This window comes from Lottia gigantea (assembly GCF_000327385.1).
Source record: "Lottia gigantea unplaced genomic scaffold LOTGIsca_48, whole genome shotgun sequence".
Lineage (NCBI taxonomy): Eukaryota > Metazoa > Mollusca > Gastropoda > Lottiidae > Lottia > Lottia gigantea.
This window is the reverse complement of record NW_008709663.1, coordinates 1,670,025-1,689,039: the sequence shown is the minus strand read 5'-3', so window position 1 is coordinate 1,689,039 and position 19,015 is coordinate 1,670,025. Positions and strand designations below refer to the sequence as shown.

General features: G+C 32.1%; 1 protein-coding gene across 1 annotated transcript in view; it reads right to left on the bottom strand.

Moving 5' to 3' along the window:
* Positions 1 to 19,015, bottom strand: part of LOTGIDRAFT_125029 (hypothetical protein) — a gene marked incomplete at both ends in the record, with an annotated part of 92,788 nt that overhangs the window by 3,083 nt on the left and 70,690 nt on the right. Inside the window, 5 exons of the mRNA XM_009061452.1 lie at positions 1,644 to 1,828; positions 2,281 to 2,471; positions 10,374 to 10,520; positions 10,802 to 11,033; positions 16,380 to 16,537. Coding sequence (XP_009059700.1) covers positions 1,644 to 1,828; positions 2,281 to 2,471; positions 10,374 to 10,520; positions 10,802 to 11,033; positions 16,380 to 16,537 — 913 coding nt within the window. The remainder of the gene's footprint in view (positions 1 to 1,643; positions 1,829 to 2,280; positions 2,472 to 10,373; positions 10,521 to 10,801; positions 11,034 to 16,379; positions 16,538 to 19,015) is intronic.

Below are 19,015 nucleotides of genomic sequence, written 5' to 3'. Positions count from 1 at the left end.
AGAAATTTGAAAAGTATCTGTCAGTTTTCAATTTTTGATTTGAAAACATAGTTTTGACAGGTAGTCTATAAGTTTTGTGAGTGGAATACTGATTTTGATTTATTATGTTTAAGTTTGCATCCTATTGTTCTGTACTTTGTTAGATAAATAACTTTATATAAATAAACCATCCAAAAACTTCCAATATGTGATGTTGATTGCCCGCCATGATTAGATTTAAAGGAACAAACCCATGAAAAAAAATTCATCAACTTTCATTGATATGAGAAGGAAAATCTAACATGGGTATGCTCCTTTAAGGCGATTGCCCATAACCCAAAACTCCCTGAATTCCACGTGAATACCAAGTGCAATACAAACAATAATGTAACATATTAATAAAAATCAACATAATTAGTTAATTAATGTAATTAATATCCAAGGAATACAGCTGTATTGAATTTTGAATTGAAAATTGAATTTTTTTTAACTTGGCCAAAATGAGTCTATGTTCATCAATGGACTTACCTGGTGTTATAACTATACAACAGAATCTCTCTATAATCCAATAAATACATAAAACATAGTAATAATTCTTTAAACTAAGTAATTTTGAAACATGCTTAGAAGTGTTTTTCAATAATTATTTAGTTTAATAGATATATTGTGTTATATAGAGATTCTATTCTTTAGTCATGACACCTGGTAAGTCCAACTGATGAATATATACTCTTATTGACCAAGTTTGAGTTTATAATTTATATCCATTCTAAAAGGTAGTATCTTTTTAATCAGCAGATAGACCTCAACATCAGCTTGCTGTACCATTTTTCAGAATTCAATTCTGACATCAGGTTTTACTACAATTCAAACAAGAAGTTTATGTTTTACTTCATACTACTAATGTTCTCACTAGAGGTTGTGAGCTACATCGTGCAATAATTAATACTTGCATGTGAGAATCTTCTAAGTAATTACAAATATCTAAACTTTCAGAGTAAATTTTATTGAATTGCAGGTGAACATGTTGCTGGATTTTTATTCTGAAAAATGATACAGATAGCAGAAAATTTAGACTTTTATTCCTTTAAAAACAACGAGCACTGAAACCAAAACACCTTGCCCTCAATAAACAATACCTTCATCAACATTTGAATATTTCCGTCCTGAAATATGTGTGTAATAAGACACTAAAATAACTGGAGTTTTACATCCTACTGTTGTAAGACTAGCTAAGTTAATAAAATAAATTGCTTACTGGACAAATGAAACATGCTGATAATGCAGAGATTCCAGTGTTCCATTCAGGATGATGTTTGAAAAAACGCTTGGACCTGTATTTGTAAATTTGGGCTACTCAAAATGATCTTTAACAATCTTAGTCACACAAATTAGGAAAACGAATTCCCTAGTTCCCACCCAGATTATGTCCTGAGGCCTTGTTCTCCAAAACTTAGATAAGATAAAATAAAGATTTTGAGGAATACAGTAATCTGATTGGATAAAATAATAAAATTTAAAATTAATTTTAGTGATTGACCAATCAGATGACTGGAACACTAAAATCAGCTTTAATTAAGTTTTCCAGAATAAGGCCCCGGCAAGACTACATGACAAACACATAAATAGATAATGATGATGATAATACCTTAAAATAAACTTACCGTTAACTCTAGTTCATCGTTGGTTTCTTGATTCTTGACAGCGAATGGCCACCAGCCCTTAACGCGTTTATGTTTAAACAGTGACATCTGTGGAACAGTGCCGTCAGTCTTCAACATATCCAACGTACATAACTTGGAGGATTTCGCTCCTCGTGGAAATCGGTTTAAATCTAGAGTTAATGATCCTGCAAAAAATGGTTTTGATTTTAAGAAAAATACAAAGGCTTCATTTGACCATTAGAGCTAACCCAATACAGGAATCCTATCTTAGAAACAAAATAAACGTGGCAAAATCAAAAAAATAAAAAATGTTAATTTTATAACACAGGCTAATACGAAAGATGTATCAGAATCTTAGATCATGGACAAAAAAGACAGTGATATCTTATATTTCACCACAAGAAATTGAATATATTTACAGATCAAATCATTCAACAATTTTCTGGTCATATGTAGCTCATTCTTCTAAAACAAATAAAAATCTCAGCAAAAATTGCTCCAAAAAAGACGATAATATGGTTTGTAACTTAGAAACATAACATCTGCTTAAACAAAACAGAAGTATTTTGGATCTCACAGAAAAATCAGGAATTCTTTAGTTTAATTTGGGTTTACAAGACAAAGTTTTTGATCTCACCTAAGAAATCATCAGCTGAGAAATGGTCAGCGTCCCAGACCTGTAGATTGAGTCTAGCAGGTATCTTCGATTCCGTCTCATCCCAGGAAAATAATGTCTCTTTCCGCGAAATCACAATCTTCTCCTCGGCTACCAGATAATCGAACGGGAACAGAAATCTCCAGTTAAAATTACCCTCTCCTGTAAGAGACCTGGAATTATAAAAATCAGAGAATTCAGATTAACTTGAAATTCTTTCAACCTGTGTTTAAAAATCAAAAAGAAAAGAAAATCGGGTATCGATCTGGAATGATAGAATTAGAAACAGAATTAAGTCAAATGTCAAATGAAAAATTTCTGCTTTTGCTTAAAAAGTAAATATTCTCTTTGGAAAAAACGAAAAGAAATCTGCTAACATTGACATGTAGAAACTTAAAATGATATAAATCAGAGGATTAAAAAAAATAATTAAAAAGAAATGAAAATCAGTCAGTGATCTTGAACGTTACCATGGAAAAAAGGATTAAGACCTTTATTGAAATTCTCTTGGTTTTGAAAAAATTTATAAAATCTGACAAATAATAACCCGAAATAAAATATCAGAGACAGAAATATGTCATAGGTCAAACTTTAATTGAAAATCTTTCAGCTTGTGTTTAAATAGTAACACATCTTGGAATAAGGAAAGAAATCTGCTACCCATGACGAAGTAGTGACCTGGACTAATATAATCAGAGACAGGATCGAGGCTTCAGTCAAAATTGTTTTTGTTTTTCAATTTCAGTCTTTTCTGAAAAGGAGGAAAATCAACCCTGGACAAGGCTACCGAGACAATCATGTCTACAGGTGATAATATTTTTCAGGACAAGTTGAAGTGTTTGAGTTGAAGGAGTTAAACCACTTCTGTTTATTATAAATATTTATTAACAAATCTGGAAGATGCTGGGGGCGGAATGTTTGGCTGCCAGATGTGATTAGACGGAGGAGGTAATAAAGGTATGAGGTCTAGTCTAGACTCTAGTCAGGGAGAGGTGAGGATAGGGAACAAGGGGTAGCAAGGCTTCCACACTTTTTAAAGATGGGTTCAATTATTTTCATTTATGAAAATGCTAATACTTATATGAATAGAAAGTAGAGGTGTTTTAATGACTTGAAAAAATACCAGTTTGTCTCACATGTCCATAATTTCGACCAGCAGAAATTTTGGTGGCCAATTGTGACTGAGTACATGAACTAAAATACATTTCAGACACCAAATTTTTTGGGTGACTGCGCCAAGGACTGGACCCTGTTTCTCATAATATCGTAGATTACCAAGAGCGTAAACGATATAAATTAACGATTTGTTAACGTCAAAATTAAGATTTTACTTCACTTAACCTGCAAGTTTAGACGCAAGATTTTTAGAGAAACAAGCTTCTAGTAATCAATTATTTCTTTTCAAAAACCAACTGTTTTCCTCTCTGAAACTTAGAGTTGTAAGAAATTGATTTAAAACTTTAGGAATAAACAAAAGGTATTTTAGACCAGATGCTCAATTGTTACCATATGTTTTAAAATATTCTGAACAATATCAACATCTCTATATCTATATATCAATATTTATATAAGCAGTCAAATAAATTGAAGTTTTACACCCCAATATTTATTGTAGTTCTATAGAATCTACTATTGTTGAAATCACATACATTTTCTTTCAATGAAAAAAAACCCCAGAAATATTGATTTACATTCAAGACATTGTAAAGAGGTTTTCTAAACTTTATATGTTAGCATCAATTTGCAGTGCTTAAATAAACAGCCCAGATTTGCACCATTCCAATTTGCATTCTGATATCAGTGGTTCCTGCAATTCCATCAAAACTGTTTTTGTTTACATTACTAATTGTCAAAGGCCTTATTTGATAAAGCATATTTTGCGATTAGTGATGTCATCAAACACTTAGTTTTAGTGAAATTGCAGGAACCACAGACGTCTGATTGAAAATTAGAATCAGTGTCCCTGATACACATACAAAATTTAGAAAACGTCTTTACAATCTCTTTAACTTCTTATCTTTTTGTGTTAAAACTACCCCTAATTATAATCATTATTTGTCCTCAGCTGTAGGATTCAGGTTCCATTCTAAATCAAATTGGAATAATATGGTGGAATATACCTCAGCTGGTACATTGAATATAACATTAAAACAACCCAGCAGTTAAACACCCACAATTTTTAGCGTTTAAATACTAGACTATTATGGGATAGTAATGGAGAAACTGTCGTTAAAACAGTGAAAATAATAGTAACTCTATGGGAGGTCATTTTACACTCCATTTCATCTCTGGTTCTTTATCACCTAAAACTGAAGTTGGTCGTCTTCAGAAAACAATTTCAACAAGGTTTATATCTTTAACATTATTTTAACAATTTTTAAGATTCACAGTTGAAAAGTTTAATTTTAAAACAATAGAATTTATCATAATTTCATAATTATTTCATTTCTTTGTTTAGGAGAAACTATGTTTTTGTAATTATCAGAAATAAATAGGAATGCACTTGAAATGCACATGCATTCATTATAATAATTATAGTATTGGTTTATCAATTTAACAATTATCTTACTGTATGGTAAAACAATCTATTTATTACACTAAAATATTATTCAGATTTAAAACAAATGGGGAGAAAAAACACTTTGCTCTTCTTACCAAGCGAATATTTCTATTGAAGAAAAATTATCAAACATGTCAGTACTTTTAGGGACAGAGGGAGAAAGGGTTGAAAACTCACAGAATCAGCTTGAAATACTGTTTATTTTTGTACTTTTTATTTAATGTCCTTCTTTTTTTTTATGGCCAACTGTTAAGGGATCTTCAACATGCACAGCCTAAAGCTCACAAGGTGTAAAATACAAAGAAATCGGCTTGAAATAGGTCAAAATTAAAATCCAACACCGTGTTTCTAACAAAGAAATGAAATGAAGTTTTACTTCCTACTTTTTGCACCATGTTGGCTAATTAAGATGGACAACACCATGCAGTGTGCAATGAGGGAAATTTTGCCAGGACAGAGGCATTAGCCTGCTTTATTTCTATTCCCACTGTCGAGGGATTTTTAACGTGCACAGTCTGTAGCACACTGGGCCTCGGTTTATTGTCCCATCCAAACAACTAGAACATTTGTTAATGTCAGCCCTTCTTACCTACAACACTGACAGGGGGAACTAGGTTGAAATCTCTAAAGGTACTATCTCGACTTATACCCAGATTTCTAACAAAGAATATTATTCTAAAAATTGGCAACCAAAATAAAGTCATGTAAAATCCTCCAGACACCATCAAGACACTTCAAATATTTTAGCCCTGGTGATATTTGGCATCAAAGAATTTTAAAGAGTTTCAGGCAAACATAAACATTTTTCAAGCAGAATCCCTCAAAATATCTTCAGAATAAACCTAATAAAATACTCCTAAACCTAAAAATATCTCTGGAATTTACAGAAAAATGCAGAAATTGGAGTTTTTATGTGAATCTTTAGCAATGGTCCAGAAAATGTGCAAGAAAAATGAAATTTGGTTTAGAAAAAATTCTGAAATATTTAGAAGAGAATGAAGATATACACCAATTAAAATTATTTTTTTGAATTTTTCACTGCCATTTGTTTTATTTTAAATAGGTAATGATTTAGTCAATTTCTCAACAGAAAATTTTAAAATTAACGAGCCATTATATCATTGAAAATCAGCATTTTACTCTTGAAATTTGTTATGATGTTGTAGGTTAGATATACAGAAGATTGGAATCTGTCAGGCAAATTATCAAATATATAAAATATTCCTTATAACATACGATCATGTGATAAACTGAATAAATGACGAAGTCAACGTTCAGAGACCAACGTTTAATTCTTATATTTATATTCAGATACTTTTATTAACACAATTTTCACTGTTATATATGATTGGTTCCTTGAATTTACCACAAATCTTAGATTGTGTTATTGTTGTGCATTGACGACATCATAGTGTCACGTGACAAACTACAGTTTATAGAAAAATAAACGTCAGTTTGCGTAACTAGTTCATTGAAGGGAGAGTAGTAGAAATGTAAATATTGAAAAATAGTATGAGCAACAATATTTTAATAATTTTGAATTTTTTAGATGGAGATTCCAAAATATAATATAAAAATGCTGTACATGTATTTTGGGTTCCTGGTTCCAGAAGATTCTTATATATAAATCAACACTAGTTTAGAGTGAAAATAAGATCAGAAAGTCAACTCGTACCCACCACTGGCAGCAAACAGCCAAATAAATAAAACATGGAACAAACGTGAATATTGTTTATTTTTATATGTAAAGTTGTAATTAGTTTAGTTAAACATTATTTTGACAGTCATCAGTAATACAACGCCATGTTTTATTTTACACCATTCTGCATCCTTAAATTGGTTGTCATAGTTTCTTGATCTGAGAGCAGACTGAGAAATTCCTTTTTTTGTTAAAATTTTTTGAGCATAAACCACTCACAAGACAAAAGCATGCATGTACTAGTTCAAATCGCTATGTGGACTCCCTGAAAGGGATATCAAGTTGATAATAAATATTATTAGCTATGTGGACTCCCTGAAAGGGATATCAAGTTGATAATAAATATTATTAGCTATGTGGACTCCCTGAAAGGGATATCAAGTTGATAATAAATATTATTAGCTATGTGGACTCTCTGAAAGAGATATCAAGTTGATAATAAATATTATTAGCTATGTGGACTCCCTGAAAGGGATATCAAGTTGATAATAAATATTATTAGCTATGTGGACTCCCTGAAAGGGATATCAAGTTGATAATAAATATTATTAGCTATGTGGACTCTCTGAAAGAGATATCAAGTTGATAATAAATATTATTAGCTATGTGGACTCCCTGAAAGGGATATCAAGTTGATAATAAATATTATTAGCTATGTGGACTCTCTGAAAGGGATATCAAGTTGATAATAAATATTATTAGCTATGTGGACTCCCTGAAAGGGATATCAAGTTGATAATAAATATTATTAGCTATGTGGACTCTCTGAAAGGGATATCAAGTTGATAATAAATATTATTAGCTATGTGGACTCCCTGAAAGGGATATCAAGTTGATAATAAATATTATTAGCTATGTTGACTCTCTGAAAGAGATGCCACGTTGACTAACCAAAATACTAAGCTAAAATATATAAAATACATTATTAGCTATTTGAACTCTCTGTAAGGGACCAAGTGACAAACACAATCAAAAGAGGCATGAGGTGAGGATGAACATGCACTGATTGTGCTTCATTTAAAAAATCCGAACAAAATGAAATTTCGTAAACATGCCAATAAAAAAAACATGTTGATACAACATTCAAAAGTTCAAAATCTTCGCCTCGGATTACGTAACTTATGTAGAATATTTTCGTAACTTCCAGATGCATATTTTGATTCCCTCATTTAATTACCCACTGTTTATTATTCAGTCTCTAATTCTAGAGAGTTTGCCGACACTTTATTTTGGAAGTTTTTAACGTGTGTTTTGGTTGCGTTCTGACAACAAGTATCTGGATGATTAGTTCATGTTAGTGCAGGTTTTTTTAACTTCAAATTCATGTGCATCATTTGTGATGAAACTCAATAAATATTCTTATTGTTGTAAGACAGGTTTCAAGATGGCTTCCCATGTTCGACGAAACCTGTCAGTTGTCAATCTGAATCTATCAATTGAAATTTATCTGAAGGAAGTCTGTTGAAATCTAAAGGAATTGTGAAGATGTTTTCTCAATTTTTATGTGTATTGGGGACACTGATAGCATCAATTTGTAACATTCCAATTTTTAATCAGACGTCTGTGATTCCTGACGTCACTAATCGCGACATCTGCTTTATCACCAATGCAAGCAAAACCAACTACAGTACAGTAGAGTTCAAGTTAAAAATGAATCACTAAAATTTATGGAGAATGTAGTCTTAACCACGATGTGCCTCCATGTTTAATATCTGGTAACCATAGACAATAATTAGTTGTTAATAGCAACCAATCTGTGTTGTCAGGTGGAACCTGGATTGAAAACATCTGATAAATAACAAGGTTCCTCCCGTCAACACGAATCATAATATTATCTCTAAATAATTATATATTTAACATTCTATATCCTATAGTTCTCATAACTCTGCTATAAATAACGGTCAGAGTGTTACGTCTGACCAGCATCACCAAAAGAGGGAAACCAGGTTGAAAAATAATAACCAAATAAATAAGCGAGCAAATCTCTTGCTCACTGACAAGGCTCACAGTAAGAATTTTGAACTCTGCGAGGAATAGACCTACTGATGGTTTCGATTCATGGTCCATAGACAAGAGTTCACAGATTCAACCTCAGAAACAAATATTACTAACACTAAAACTGGGTAATTTTCAAACTCTGCAATCAACCTTGAAAAATTGTCACCCCCTTCCCCAACCCCACTCCCCTTAGAAAAATGGCTTGCACCCCCACTTGTACCCCTATCTTATCAATTGGATTTTTCCAAATTTTTATTGGGAGAATCCTCTCCGGCGCTCCACAGAGTTGCTGCATTTTTTAATCAGTCTCGACAGTTGTCTCCCCATTAAGTCAGTCTACCTCCTATTTTTACCCAAGTCTCAGGAGGTTACCACCACCACTGGAAAACAACCTCTCTGTTTTGAAAGAGACCTGGAGATGTATTGGGTTGTAACAAGGTGTATTTGGTTAAATAGTAAAATAAATTGTTTATATTAGAACTAATCTGATACATCAATAGTCAGCCATGACAGTAATCTTCAACATGTGTCAAAACTTTCATGCTCGTGCCTGCATCTCAGTGCATTTTCTGTACTTCAAATTCAACGCATTTATCTTGGTCTTGGACTAAGTTTGATGGAATACTATTTTCAAAACGAACTTGGGAGGGTATTTTTACTAGATTAGGGTGTTATGAATTTTCACACAAATGGTAGTCGTGGGTTGTATTCTCTGTCAGCATGTAAAAGTCTGGTGACATCATATAAGTCTTCTTCACTCATAATTCCAGTCGACCCTACTGTGAAAGTGTTTCAGATAATGTAAGAAAGATCAATGCCAATAGGTTTGACCAAGGATCAGCTGGTAGAAAGGATCTCAGTGAACCTAATTTGTCATCCTTGTAAGATCAATGCCAAGAAGTTTGGTCAAGGACCAGATGGTAGAAAGGATCCTTGTGAACCTTAGATGTTATCCTTGAAAGATCAATGCCAAGAAATTTAACTAAGGACCAGCTGGTAGAAAGGATCCTTGTGAACCACATTTGTTAAACTTGTAAAAAATTAATGTTTCTTTCTTTTCTTGACAAAAGGAAAAGGATGACTACAAATCTATATTAATTTCTCTCATTCCATTAAACAAAAACCATCAATTAAATAGACATCTTACAAAAACAATTTGAAAATTCAATAAAAAAAATAAATTTAATGTGTTTCTATGGTAACAAATTATCTATTGTTTTATAACAATTGATTCTGTAAATAAAAATAATTTTATTGGCAGAGGAATTCATCATGGTTTATTTTTAATCAAAATAACAGGAAGGCCATCATTCAGAGTTTAAGACCTTACTTTCAACCACAAAACAAAATCCTTAAGATGTAAAACTCCATTCGTTACTTTCAGAAAAAAATCCCTGACTTAAAATTGTCAAGGATCTTCTCTTCTTAAATTCTACATAAGACACCTCCTGTTATACCTACCTAATCCAGCCCTGGATCCAACACCCTCTTCTCTACTCCTTGTTCCTGCCTTCCCCACCCCTCACATTCTGTCCCTAAATCTCCTACCTATATAGAATGGACGTTTGTAAATGCATGTCATTAGGGCCTTTGATGTACTCCTCCACTCCCACATTCTGTCCTTACCTATAATGTATATCTGTACTCTGCATATCCTCAGGGCCTTTGATCCATCCCTTGTTCCTTCCTCCCTCACCCCCACTCCACAACCTGTTCCTGAAATCCCCTATCTATCTGTAACTGATGTTTGTACTCAGGGCCTTTAATCTACTCCATGCTCCTTCCTTACCCCACCCCCACATTCTGTCCTCTACCTACCTATAATGTATATCTGTACTCTGCATATCCTCAGGGCCTTTGATCCATCCCTTGACGTAAATATCACTCATCTTCTCCCCCGAGAAAAAAGCATCATCTTCTAACACGACATCGTCTGTGTTCCAAATTATACAACGTAACTCATAACTGAAATATTAAAAAATCGTATCTATAATTGGGCGGGGTGGGTCAGATCAGCGTACAAATGGACAGAGACAATGGGAACCATAAATTTTAATGATGACACTACTTAATGGTGAGCAATTGTTCTATTTCTCATTTCTTTCGTTTGCAACTGGTACCCCCTATTTAATATATATATCAACTTTAGAATAATTTAGAAAAATACTTCTTCTCCCGGACCATAATAACAATATAATTTCTGAAACCAATTTTGTAAATGAAAATAAATCTCAATAAAACCTCACCTTTTTGGTTTCCGTGGTGATATATCTACTGGTGGTGCTGGTGCTGGCATATCCATGGGAAACATATCTACCCATAATTCCACTTTCCCCTGTTCGATACCGACTTTCTCCGGGTGGTATAGGGGGCGTGTTTCAACGTGTTCAGGTACGAGTTTACAACCAACTTTTGGTATTTCATCCCAATGGTTTAGGGCTGCCAGGGCCAAATGTTCATCTGTTTGCTTTTTGATACCTGAAATAGTTTAAGAAGTTGATTTGTTTGATCTGGTTGTATCTCATGATATTGACCTGTGTAGTAGTGGAGGGCGTCATGCACGAGCAGACCAGGCTTACTCTTTTCTAAATATCTGATGGTAATTCTCTTTGGAGGAATACTACTAAAGAACTAATCCCGTTTTTGCCATTTTTTGGACGAGATTGTCGTGTTTCGCAGACCATGCGTACTCTTTTCAAAACAAATGATGGTACTTCTCTTTAGAAGAATTCACTACTATACATCTCTTACTCTTGATTTTGCCTTATTTTGGACGAGATTTTTATTAATGAAATTCTGTAACACATAAAAGCACATAATGTATCAATCTTATAAGGCTACCGATGTATGAGTATAGCATGTTGCAGATTTCTCTATCTTTCTTAGTTTCTACGAGATTTTGATAGACTGGGTCTTATTCAGCCCATATAAGAGGTTCGAACATGCAGAAGATTCCTGCATTTTCTTACTTTCTAGAATCTCTTCCTCTTCTTCTTGTTTAATACGAGATTTTGATGGCCCTGCCCTCTGAATGGGTGACCCCACAGTAAAAACTGATGATGGCGGAGACCCAACTTGACTAAAGCCTTCCACACGGGGATTCGTTGAGCGATGAAACATGGATTTTTTCTTTCGTTTGGCTGAACATAAAATAAACAACAACAAAAACTAAAACAGAAAAAAACTAAAAACACATAAAATAATTGGAATCAATTTAAATATTGAAAATAAAACAAAATTTGTGAGAATAAAAAAATATTTTAATCCAATGAAATGAAAATAATTAATAAAAAATGTGAAAAAACATATCCAATTAAACTTTCCATTAATAATGCCCCTAAGCACAAACGTTCTGAACTCGTCTCGAAGTGTAGACATGAGAATAAGTTCTACTAGTCAAACTTCAGTAGAGACACAGTCTGAAATAGATCAGTTGTCTGAAGATCTCTACTTGTCCAACTTCAATAAGGACGCCGGCTGAAATAGATCAGTTGTCTGAAGATCTCTACTTGTCAAACTTCAGTAGGGACGCAGGCTGAAATAGATCAGTTGTCTGAAGATCTCTACTTGTCCAACTTCAATAAGAACGCAAGCTGAAGTAGGTCAGTTGTCTGAAGATCTCTACTTGTCCAACTTCAATAAGAACGCAAGCTGAAGTAGGTCAGTTGTCTGAAGATCTCTACTTGTCCAACTTCAATAAGAACGCAAGCTGAAGTAGGTCAGATGTTTGAATATCGCATGAGTACCAACATTTTTTTGTTTCTGTTTTAATTTTTAAATAGATTAAGTGAGAAATATTTAACATAAAATAAAAAAAAATAAAAAATAATGTATGCACATAATTCAGTCACATATCTAGAAAACCGAATTTTGCAAAAAAAATGAAATGAGAAGATGAAAAAAGAAATTATTATAACTTTTATAATTGTCCCAGTTTAAAATCATAATTCTAAATCATTCTACCATAACATCTTAAAATCAAATCAAAAATCTTCACAAAGACCTAAGACAAAAAACAGATTTTAAAAACATTTTCAGAATTTAAAAGTAACGAAGCAAGGACCGAGAACATTTATACAAAATTTTCCAGACTCTTATAAAAACATCAGAATGTCAAAATATAAACAAAGAGGGGTCAAAGGTGAGAAGTCAGGTCAAATCAAAACATACTGAGCTCACTGAATTGAGTAATACGTCAATTTATTTTGGGTCTTAAATAAACAGTTTAACCATTTGGTTTAATTTTACGGCAGTCTACTTTCGATTTACAAAACCTGGCACCAATTTACCAATGTTTATACACACGATAATCTGTTTGTCAAAGAAAATATTCTAATTTCCTCGTCCCTTGTTTCATTGGTCGAAAAAAACGTGTTTATGAGTTTGACAGTGTGGTATATAAACAAAAGAAATTCTTAAAATGGCTTAACAATATCAGATCATATTTTAGAAATGTTTGGACAATTTTTGGTATTAAATTTATTTGAATTCACATTCTCAAATAAAAATCTGATCCTCTAAGAAAACTGGCCTGTAAAACTATGAATAATTCTAGTTTTGAAAAAAAATCAGGAATCTTTTTAAGCATTTTCAGGACACTGTTTAAATTTTGTTTATTTTTTCAGGGGTGTGGCCAATTGGTGTAGGAGAAGAATTTATTTTGAATTGAGAGAGCACTTCACATCAACACATTCTGCAAATTTTGATACAACAAATTTTTGGGGGTGTGAAAGGTCTAAATGATTGCTCCAGGGGTGTGAAGACTTAGGTTTGAGAACTACTGATCTAGTATAAAGTAAGAAAAACTAGGCATTTATTAGGAGACCTTTCAGGACTGCAAGTTTTGAAACGAGAGGTCACTACACAGGAAGTTTGACATTAGGTCAAATCAATTTGAAAAATAAAAATATAAAAATGGGGGCGGAGATGTAGGGTAATGTAATTATAATGAAGTGATAATGAGATAGGAATAAACCGCTGAAACCTGGTGACAGAATACTCTCACCAACTTCAAATCAGGCCAAGTTTTTAACCCTATAATACTCAAGTTAAATTCCACCTAATATTTGGTCAAACGTGAATACTGGGCATGCTTACTCTTCTAGACACCTGATACCACTTTTCATTATGAAACATATCATATATGATTGATATATTTCCTCATATGAAAAGTTCATTAGCAACTACCAATGTTTATTATTTTGTCAACATGTTGTTTGGATTTTGGGTTTTGTTTTGCAGTTTGGATCGTTAATACTTGGTTTATTCAAACCCAATGTTCAATCTATGCTTGGATGTCTGATAAAGATTTGTTTTGCAAGGACAGCAGCATAAGCCCACTCTTTTTCGATTTCCAAATGTCAAGGGATCTTTAACATGCACAGCCTGTAGCACACGGGCCTCAGTTAATTGTCCCATCCAAATAACTAGACGCTTTTTCCATGTCAGCCCCTCTTACCTACATCACTGACAGGGGAAACCTGGTTGAAAAATCCTATGGTATTTTCTCGACTTATGCCAGGATTTCAAACAAGGAATATTATTCTAAAAATTGGCAACCAAAATAAAGTCACAGCCTGTAGCGCACAGGGTATCTGTTTACTGTTCCATCTGAATGACTACAGCATTGAATACTTTTTCCATGTCAGCCTCTGTTATCTGTATCACTGACAGGGGAAACTGGCTTGAAATATCCAAAGTTATCATCTGGAAGCAGTAGAGTGCAAAATGATTCAACTTTCACAGGGAAATCCATCTTTAAATATTAGAAATTTTGTAACGTATTTGATGATGAATATCACTTATCAACACTTTCCCCGTCAGGGCCAAAAATCGAGAGAACAGGGCGGGTCAGAATATCATCTAGCCTGGACTAAACATTAAACTCAGTATAAAAAATACTTCCAACCTCTCATCGCCATTTTGTAATATTTCAACAAGTAAAAAAATTATTTGCCTAATTTGCTGACAGAAGGCCAGATTTTTTTTGACACCTGAGTTATTTTTATGATAAAAACATGAATATTGTTTATTTTATAAATAACGTGTAATCATTTAATCATCATTTAATTTAAATATGGTATATTTTATATTCATTACATTAATCATTAGTGCTTCACGATTTAAGATTTTAATTTAGAGAATTTCATTAATTGTTAAGGTTTAGTCATTTTAGTTTAAAGAGGCGAACTGGGAATTACGCAAAATTTTGAAAAGTAGATATTAATATTAAGCAAACTGGTGTTTTCAAAATAATAATTAAAAAAAAAACTTTAATTATTTTCTAAGATTCTATTAAATTGAAAATTATTATTCAAAGTCAGGTTTTAAATCAAAAGAATTGAAACTGCCATTTTTGATCAAATTTTGTTATGCAAACATTAAGATTTGTGCTAAAAATGTCATTTTCTGATAAAATAAGGATTCAGGAAAAATACAACAATTTGAATTGTAAAAGTAAAATCTACATGTGCAGTTTTGAAATTAAGAAAGTTGGCTTTTAACAAGAAAATCTTGGGCATAAAATTTTGCAAATTAAGGTTTTTATTAGGGGTTAAAAAATATAAAAATGATTATTCCAAACTGTGGTAAAATTTTTAAAAAAGTAAGTTTTGTATAATTTTGACAACGCCTGTCTGTACCGAGAGCTACATTGAGTTTATTTACCAAAAATAAAAAACTCTTGTTTCTAAAACAATTCAGGAGCTTATCTCATATTCAATAAATTTAATAATTTATTTATTTTCTGTGTTTCTTGATAAAACATTAAAATTGGCAATATCGGGTCAAATCTTCCTGTTCCACATGTTTGAGGTCAAAGGTTACCATTCTCCACCTTATTTCAACTAGCTATCACTCATCGTCAAAACATGCTTCAAATTTTCATCTCAAATTTTCTGATTTTTTGGAATTTCTGAGATTAACAGGCTTTTTATTGTTTCAGTTTTTTTTAAGTGATAAATTTCAAAGTGAATTTAAATAAAAATGAAATTATGTTTGACATCTTACTTGTTACTGATTGGATGAAGGGCCAAAGCCTTGCAGTATGCAATGAGGGGCGTTTGTCAAGACCGTGGCAATAGCTTTCAAAGCAGTGTTTATCAAAGTGACAAGTGTGCCATTTTGGGTGGTTGATTTTAGTCTTGAATATATGTAAATAGTCTTCAGAAGTACTAGAATTCCCATAGTTCCTTAAAAATACTTCAAACTAGGAATTTTACTTTCTATTTCTATATATGTCTTTTATGTATCTTTATTTGACGAGTTGTCATTTTAACTTTCAACCATGAATAATTCTGGACACACATGGATTTGAAGGTTTGAATTTTGATAGTGAGGTGTGAACACTATTACTGATTGGCTTAGCTAAAGAATTCCCGTTTCTGAGACTGAGACAATGTTAATATTGTTCAAATTGAAAATTATATAAAACTAGCTTATAATTTAAAAGGCCATGGGTTGCTATTTTTTGGATTTGATTTGGGTCTTAAATTTATGTGAATATTCTTCAGCAATTACTAGAACTGCACAAAAATCACATAATTCTTTCAAAAAACAGTGATTGTTGTTCCATAAAGCTGTGTCTGTATAAATTGAAATTATGTTGAATTAATTCCTAATTCGGATATTTTTAAAATATTGGTCATCTATCTAAAATTTGGGTGGGGCATGTCCATAATTAACAAACTAATTCCACAACAACAAATCATATAAAAAAAATCAAATATTTAAAAAAAAAAATCACACCTAGTATTATAAAAACAACTATATTAAAAAAAAAACAGCAAATAAAAACAAAAATCATAAAAATCATTTAATCCTTACCATTTTCATCTTCAACTTCAGTAGCAGCTGTAAAAATTCTGTTTCCAACACGGACTTTCCCTGGTTGATAGTACGGACCATCTACTTTACTGTCTTTACAGAGTTTAGCCAGGATATGTCCAGGTTTTAAAGGATCTCTCCAGGCGTTGTATCCATGTCTGAAAGAAAGAATCAAACAGGACATTGAAATTAGGGCTTGGTAAAATTATCGCAATGATAGATTAAAACTAAGTGTTTGATGACGTCACTAATCGCAAAAAATATGCGTTTTGTGATTAGTGATGTCATCAAACACTAATTTTTTTTGGAATTGCAGGAACTACAGACGTCTGACTAAAAATTGGAATGGTACAAATTGATGCTAGGGTCCCCAATAAACATAAAAACTTAGAAAACCTCTTTACAATCTCTTTAATTGTTCTAGCCATGTTGGCATATGTTATGATGTCTGACATCCTTTCTATTAAACTATCAGTCATGTGTCAAACCTGAGACCAAGCCCATCAAAATTCTGGTAAAACACTCAAAAATCTGGTAAAATCATTAATTCTTTCAGCAATGATTTATCTTCTGGCAAATTTCTCAAAATAACTAAAAAAAATTAACTTCTAAATTCCGATTCTTAGAAGTCATTGGGCGTGAAATTTAGTTCAGATTATCTTTTTATTATATTTTTATTCCAGTCCTCGAAATATCTTAAAATAAAATGGAGTTTTACTTCCTACTTTTCTGTACTTAACTGGCTAGACTTTTATGCCCTTATTTTTGATAAATTGTATAAATTTTGATTTTGTTCTAGTTTCTGTTCTTCTGACTCGTTATTCTCGAACTTAAGTAACAAAATCCAGATTTTAAGAAATACAGTAATCTGATTGGATAATAAAACTAAATTCAAAATCATTTTTAGTAAACTGACCAATCAGATGACTGTAACACTAAAATCATCTAAGGTAAGTTTTCAAGAATAAGGCCCAGAAAATAGATAAATACAGAAATTACATGAAAACATATTGGTTTACAATGCTCTGGGTTCCCTTTTTTTGAAAAAAGCAAATTTCATACATTGTAAGTCCTTTAAATATTTTCAGAACTATGTTTTTGAAGTAATCATTTCTAAAACTTTAACTTTAAAAAGATTTCAAAATTGTTGTCCTACAAAATAATAACTTCAATGAGCTTAAAGATACAGATTCACCATTTGGGGGGTTGATTTGAGTCTTGAATATATGTAAATAGTCTTCAGAAATTTATGAAAATCTCATAAATCCTTCAAAAATATCTCAAACTAGGAATTTCATTTCCTATTTCTATAGATGTCTTTTATGTATAGGGCAGAGTCTCAAAAAAAGACCAGTCATCATTTTTACTTTTAAATGCGGATAATTCTGGACAGTGGACACCATGGATTAGAAGGTTCAAATTTCTACGGTGAGCTGTGAACACTATTACTGATTAGCTTAACTAAAAATTTTCGTTTCTTGGACTAGGGTATGATTGGTCAAATGGATGGTGAATCTGTCCCTTTAAGAATATTATATATATCAAAAATTAATAATTTTCCAAAATTATGATGTTTTTAACCTAATTTTCATCAACACTAAACAATCCATTTTCTCATATTTACATCACAAAATGTCAAAATTTTTTAAGATGTATCTGTCATAAATTAAAAATTTCACGGTATTTGAAAAAGACTTGATATTTATAAACAGACAAGCAATTAAATTAATATTTACAAGACAGCATGTGTTATTAATGTTAAACACTGTTTTATTTATATTACCATTACTATCGTTCAACTACTACCAATACAAACAAAACCGGAGAATTATAATCTTTCCATAAAAATTTCATCAAATTAACCCAGTTTGATTCAACAGGGTGGCACGATTAAAAGTACAAAGTTGTTTTTCAGAAAGTCTGATTACTTATGGGTTTTTTTAACACAAAAGACCAAATTTCCAAGCTTCTAAGAAGGAAATGCCGCTTGGTATATAATTAGAGAACAATAATCTATTAACAAACCCTGGCCAATTGATGGTGGGAAAAATCAAGGTATTTGCCTCCCCATTTAAGGTGTTTTGACCCAAAAATTTGAATGAAAGAATTCATCTTGTACATAAGAATAATTCAACATGACAATTGGGTTGCTGGAATCTAAATGAACTATTTGGTATTTACTATTGTTGTTTACAGGATGAGAAAATCTTTAAAAAAAGGGTAGGTGTTATCAAGGTATGAAAGTTTTCATCTAGAACTGTATGTAAAAATAATTCAACATGACAATTGGGTTGCTGGAATCTAATGGAACTGCTAAATACAACCAAATCAACAATTCAGCTCTGAATATATTAACACCTTCTAGAGAAATTCACTGTCCAAAAACAATTTTCATTACTTCAATTGTAACAGTTTGAATGAGAATTGATCCATGAAGAAATCCGACACTCTCCACCGAATTATTCCCATAAAGTGGTTTTATTAACGATTTGTCGAGAATGAAATTCATTTGGGAGGATTTCTTTCGAAGTTTTGATAATTTATAATTTGTTCCACTTCCCTGTAATTTCCGTGACTATATGGCCTGTCAAATGGAATTAGAGGAATCACCGTGTAACATTGTCCATAGCAACTTG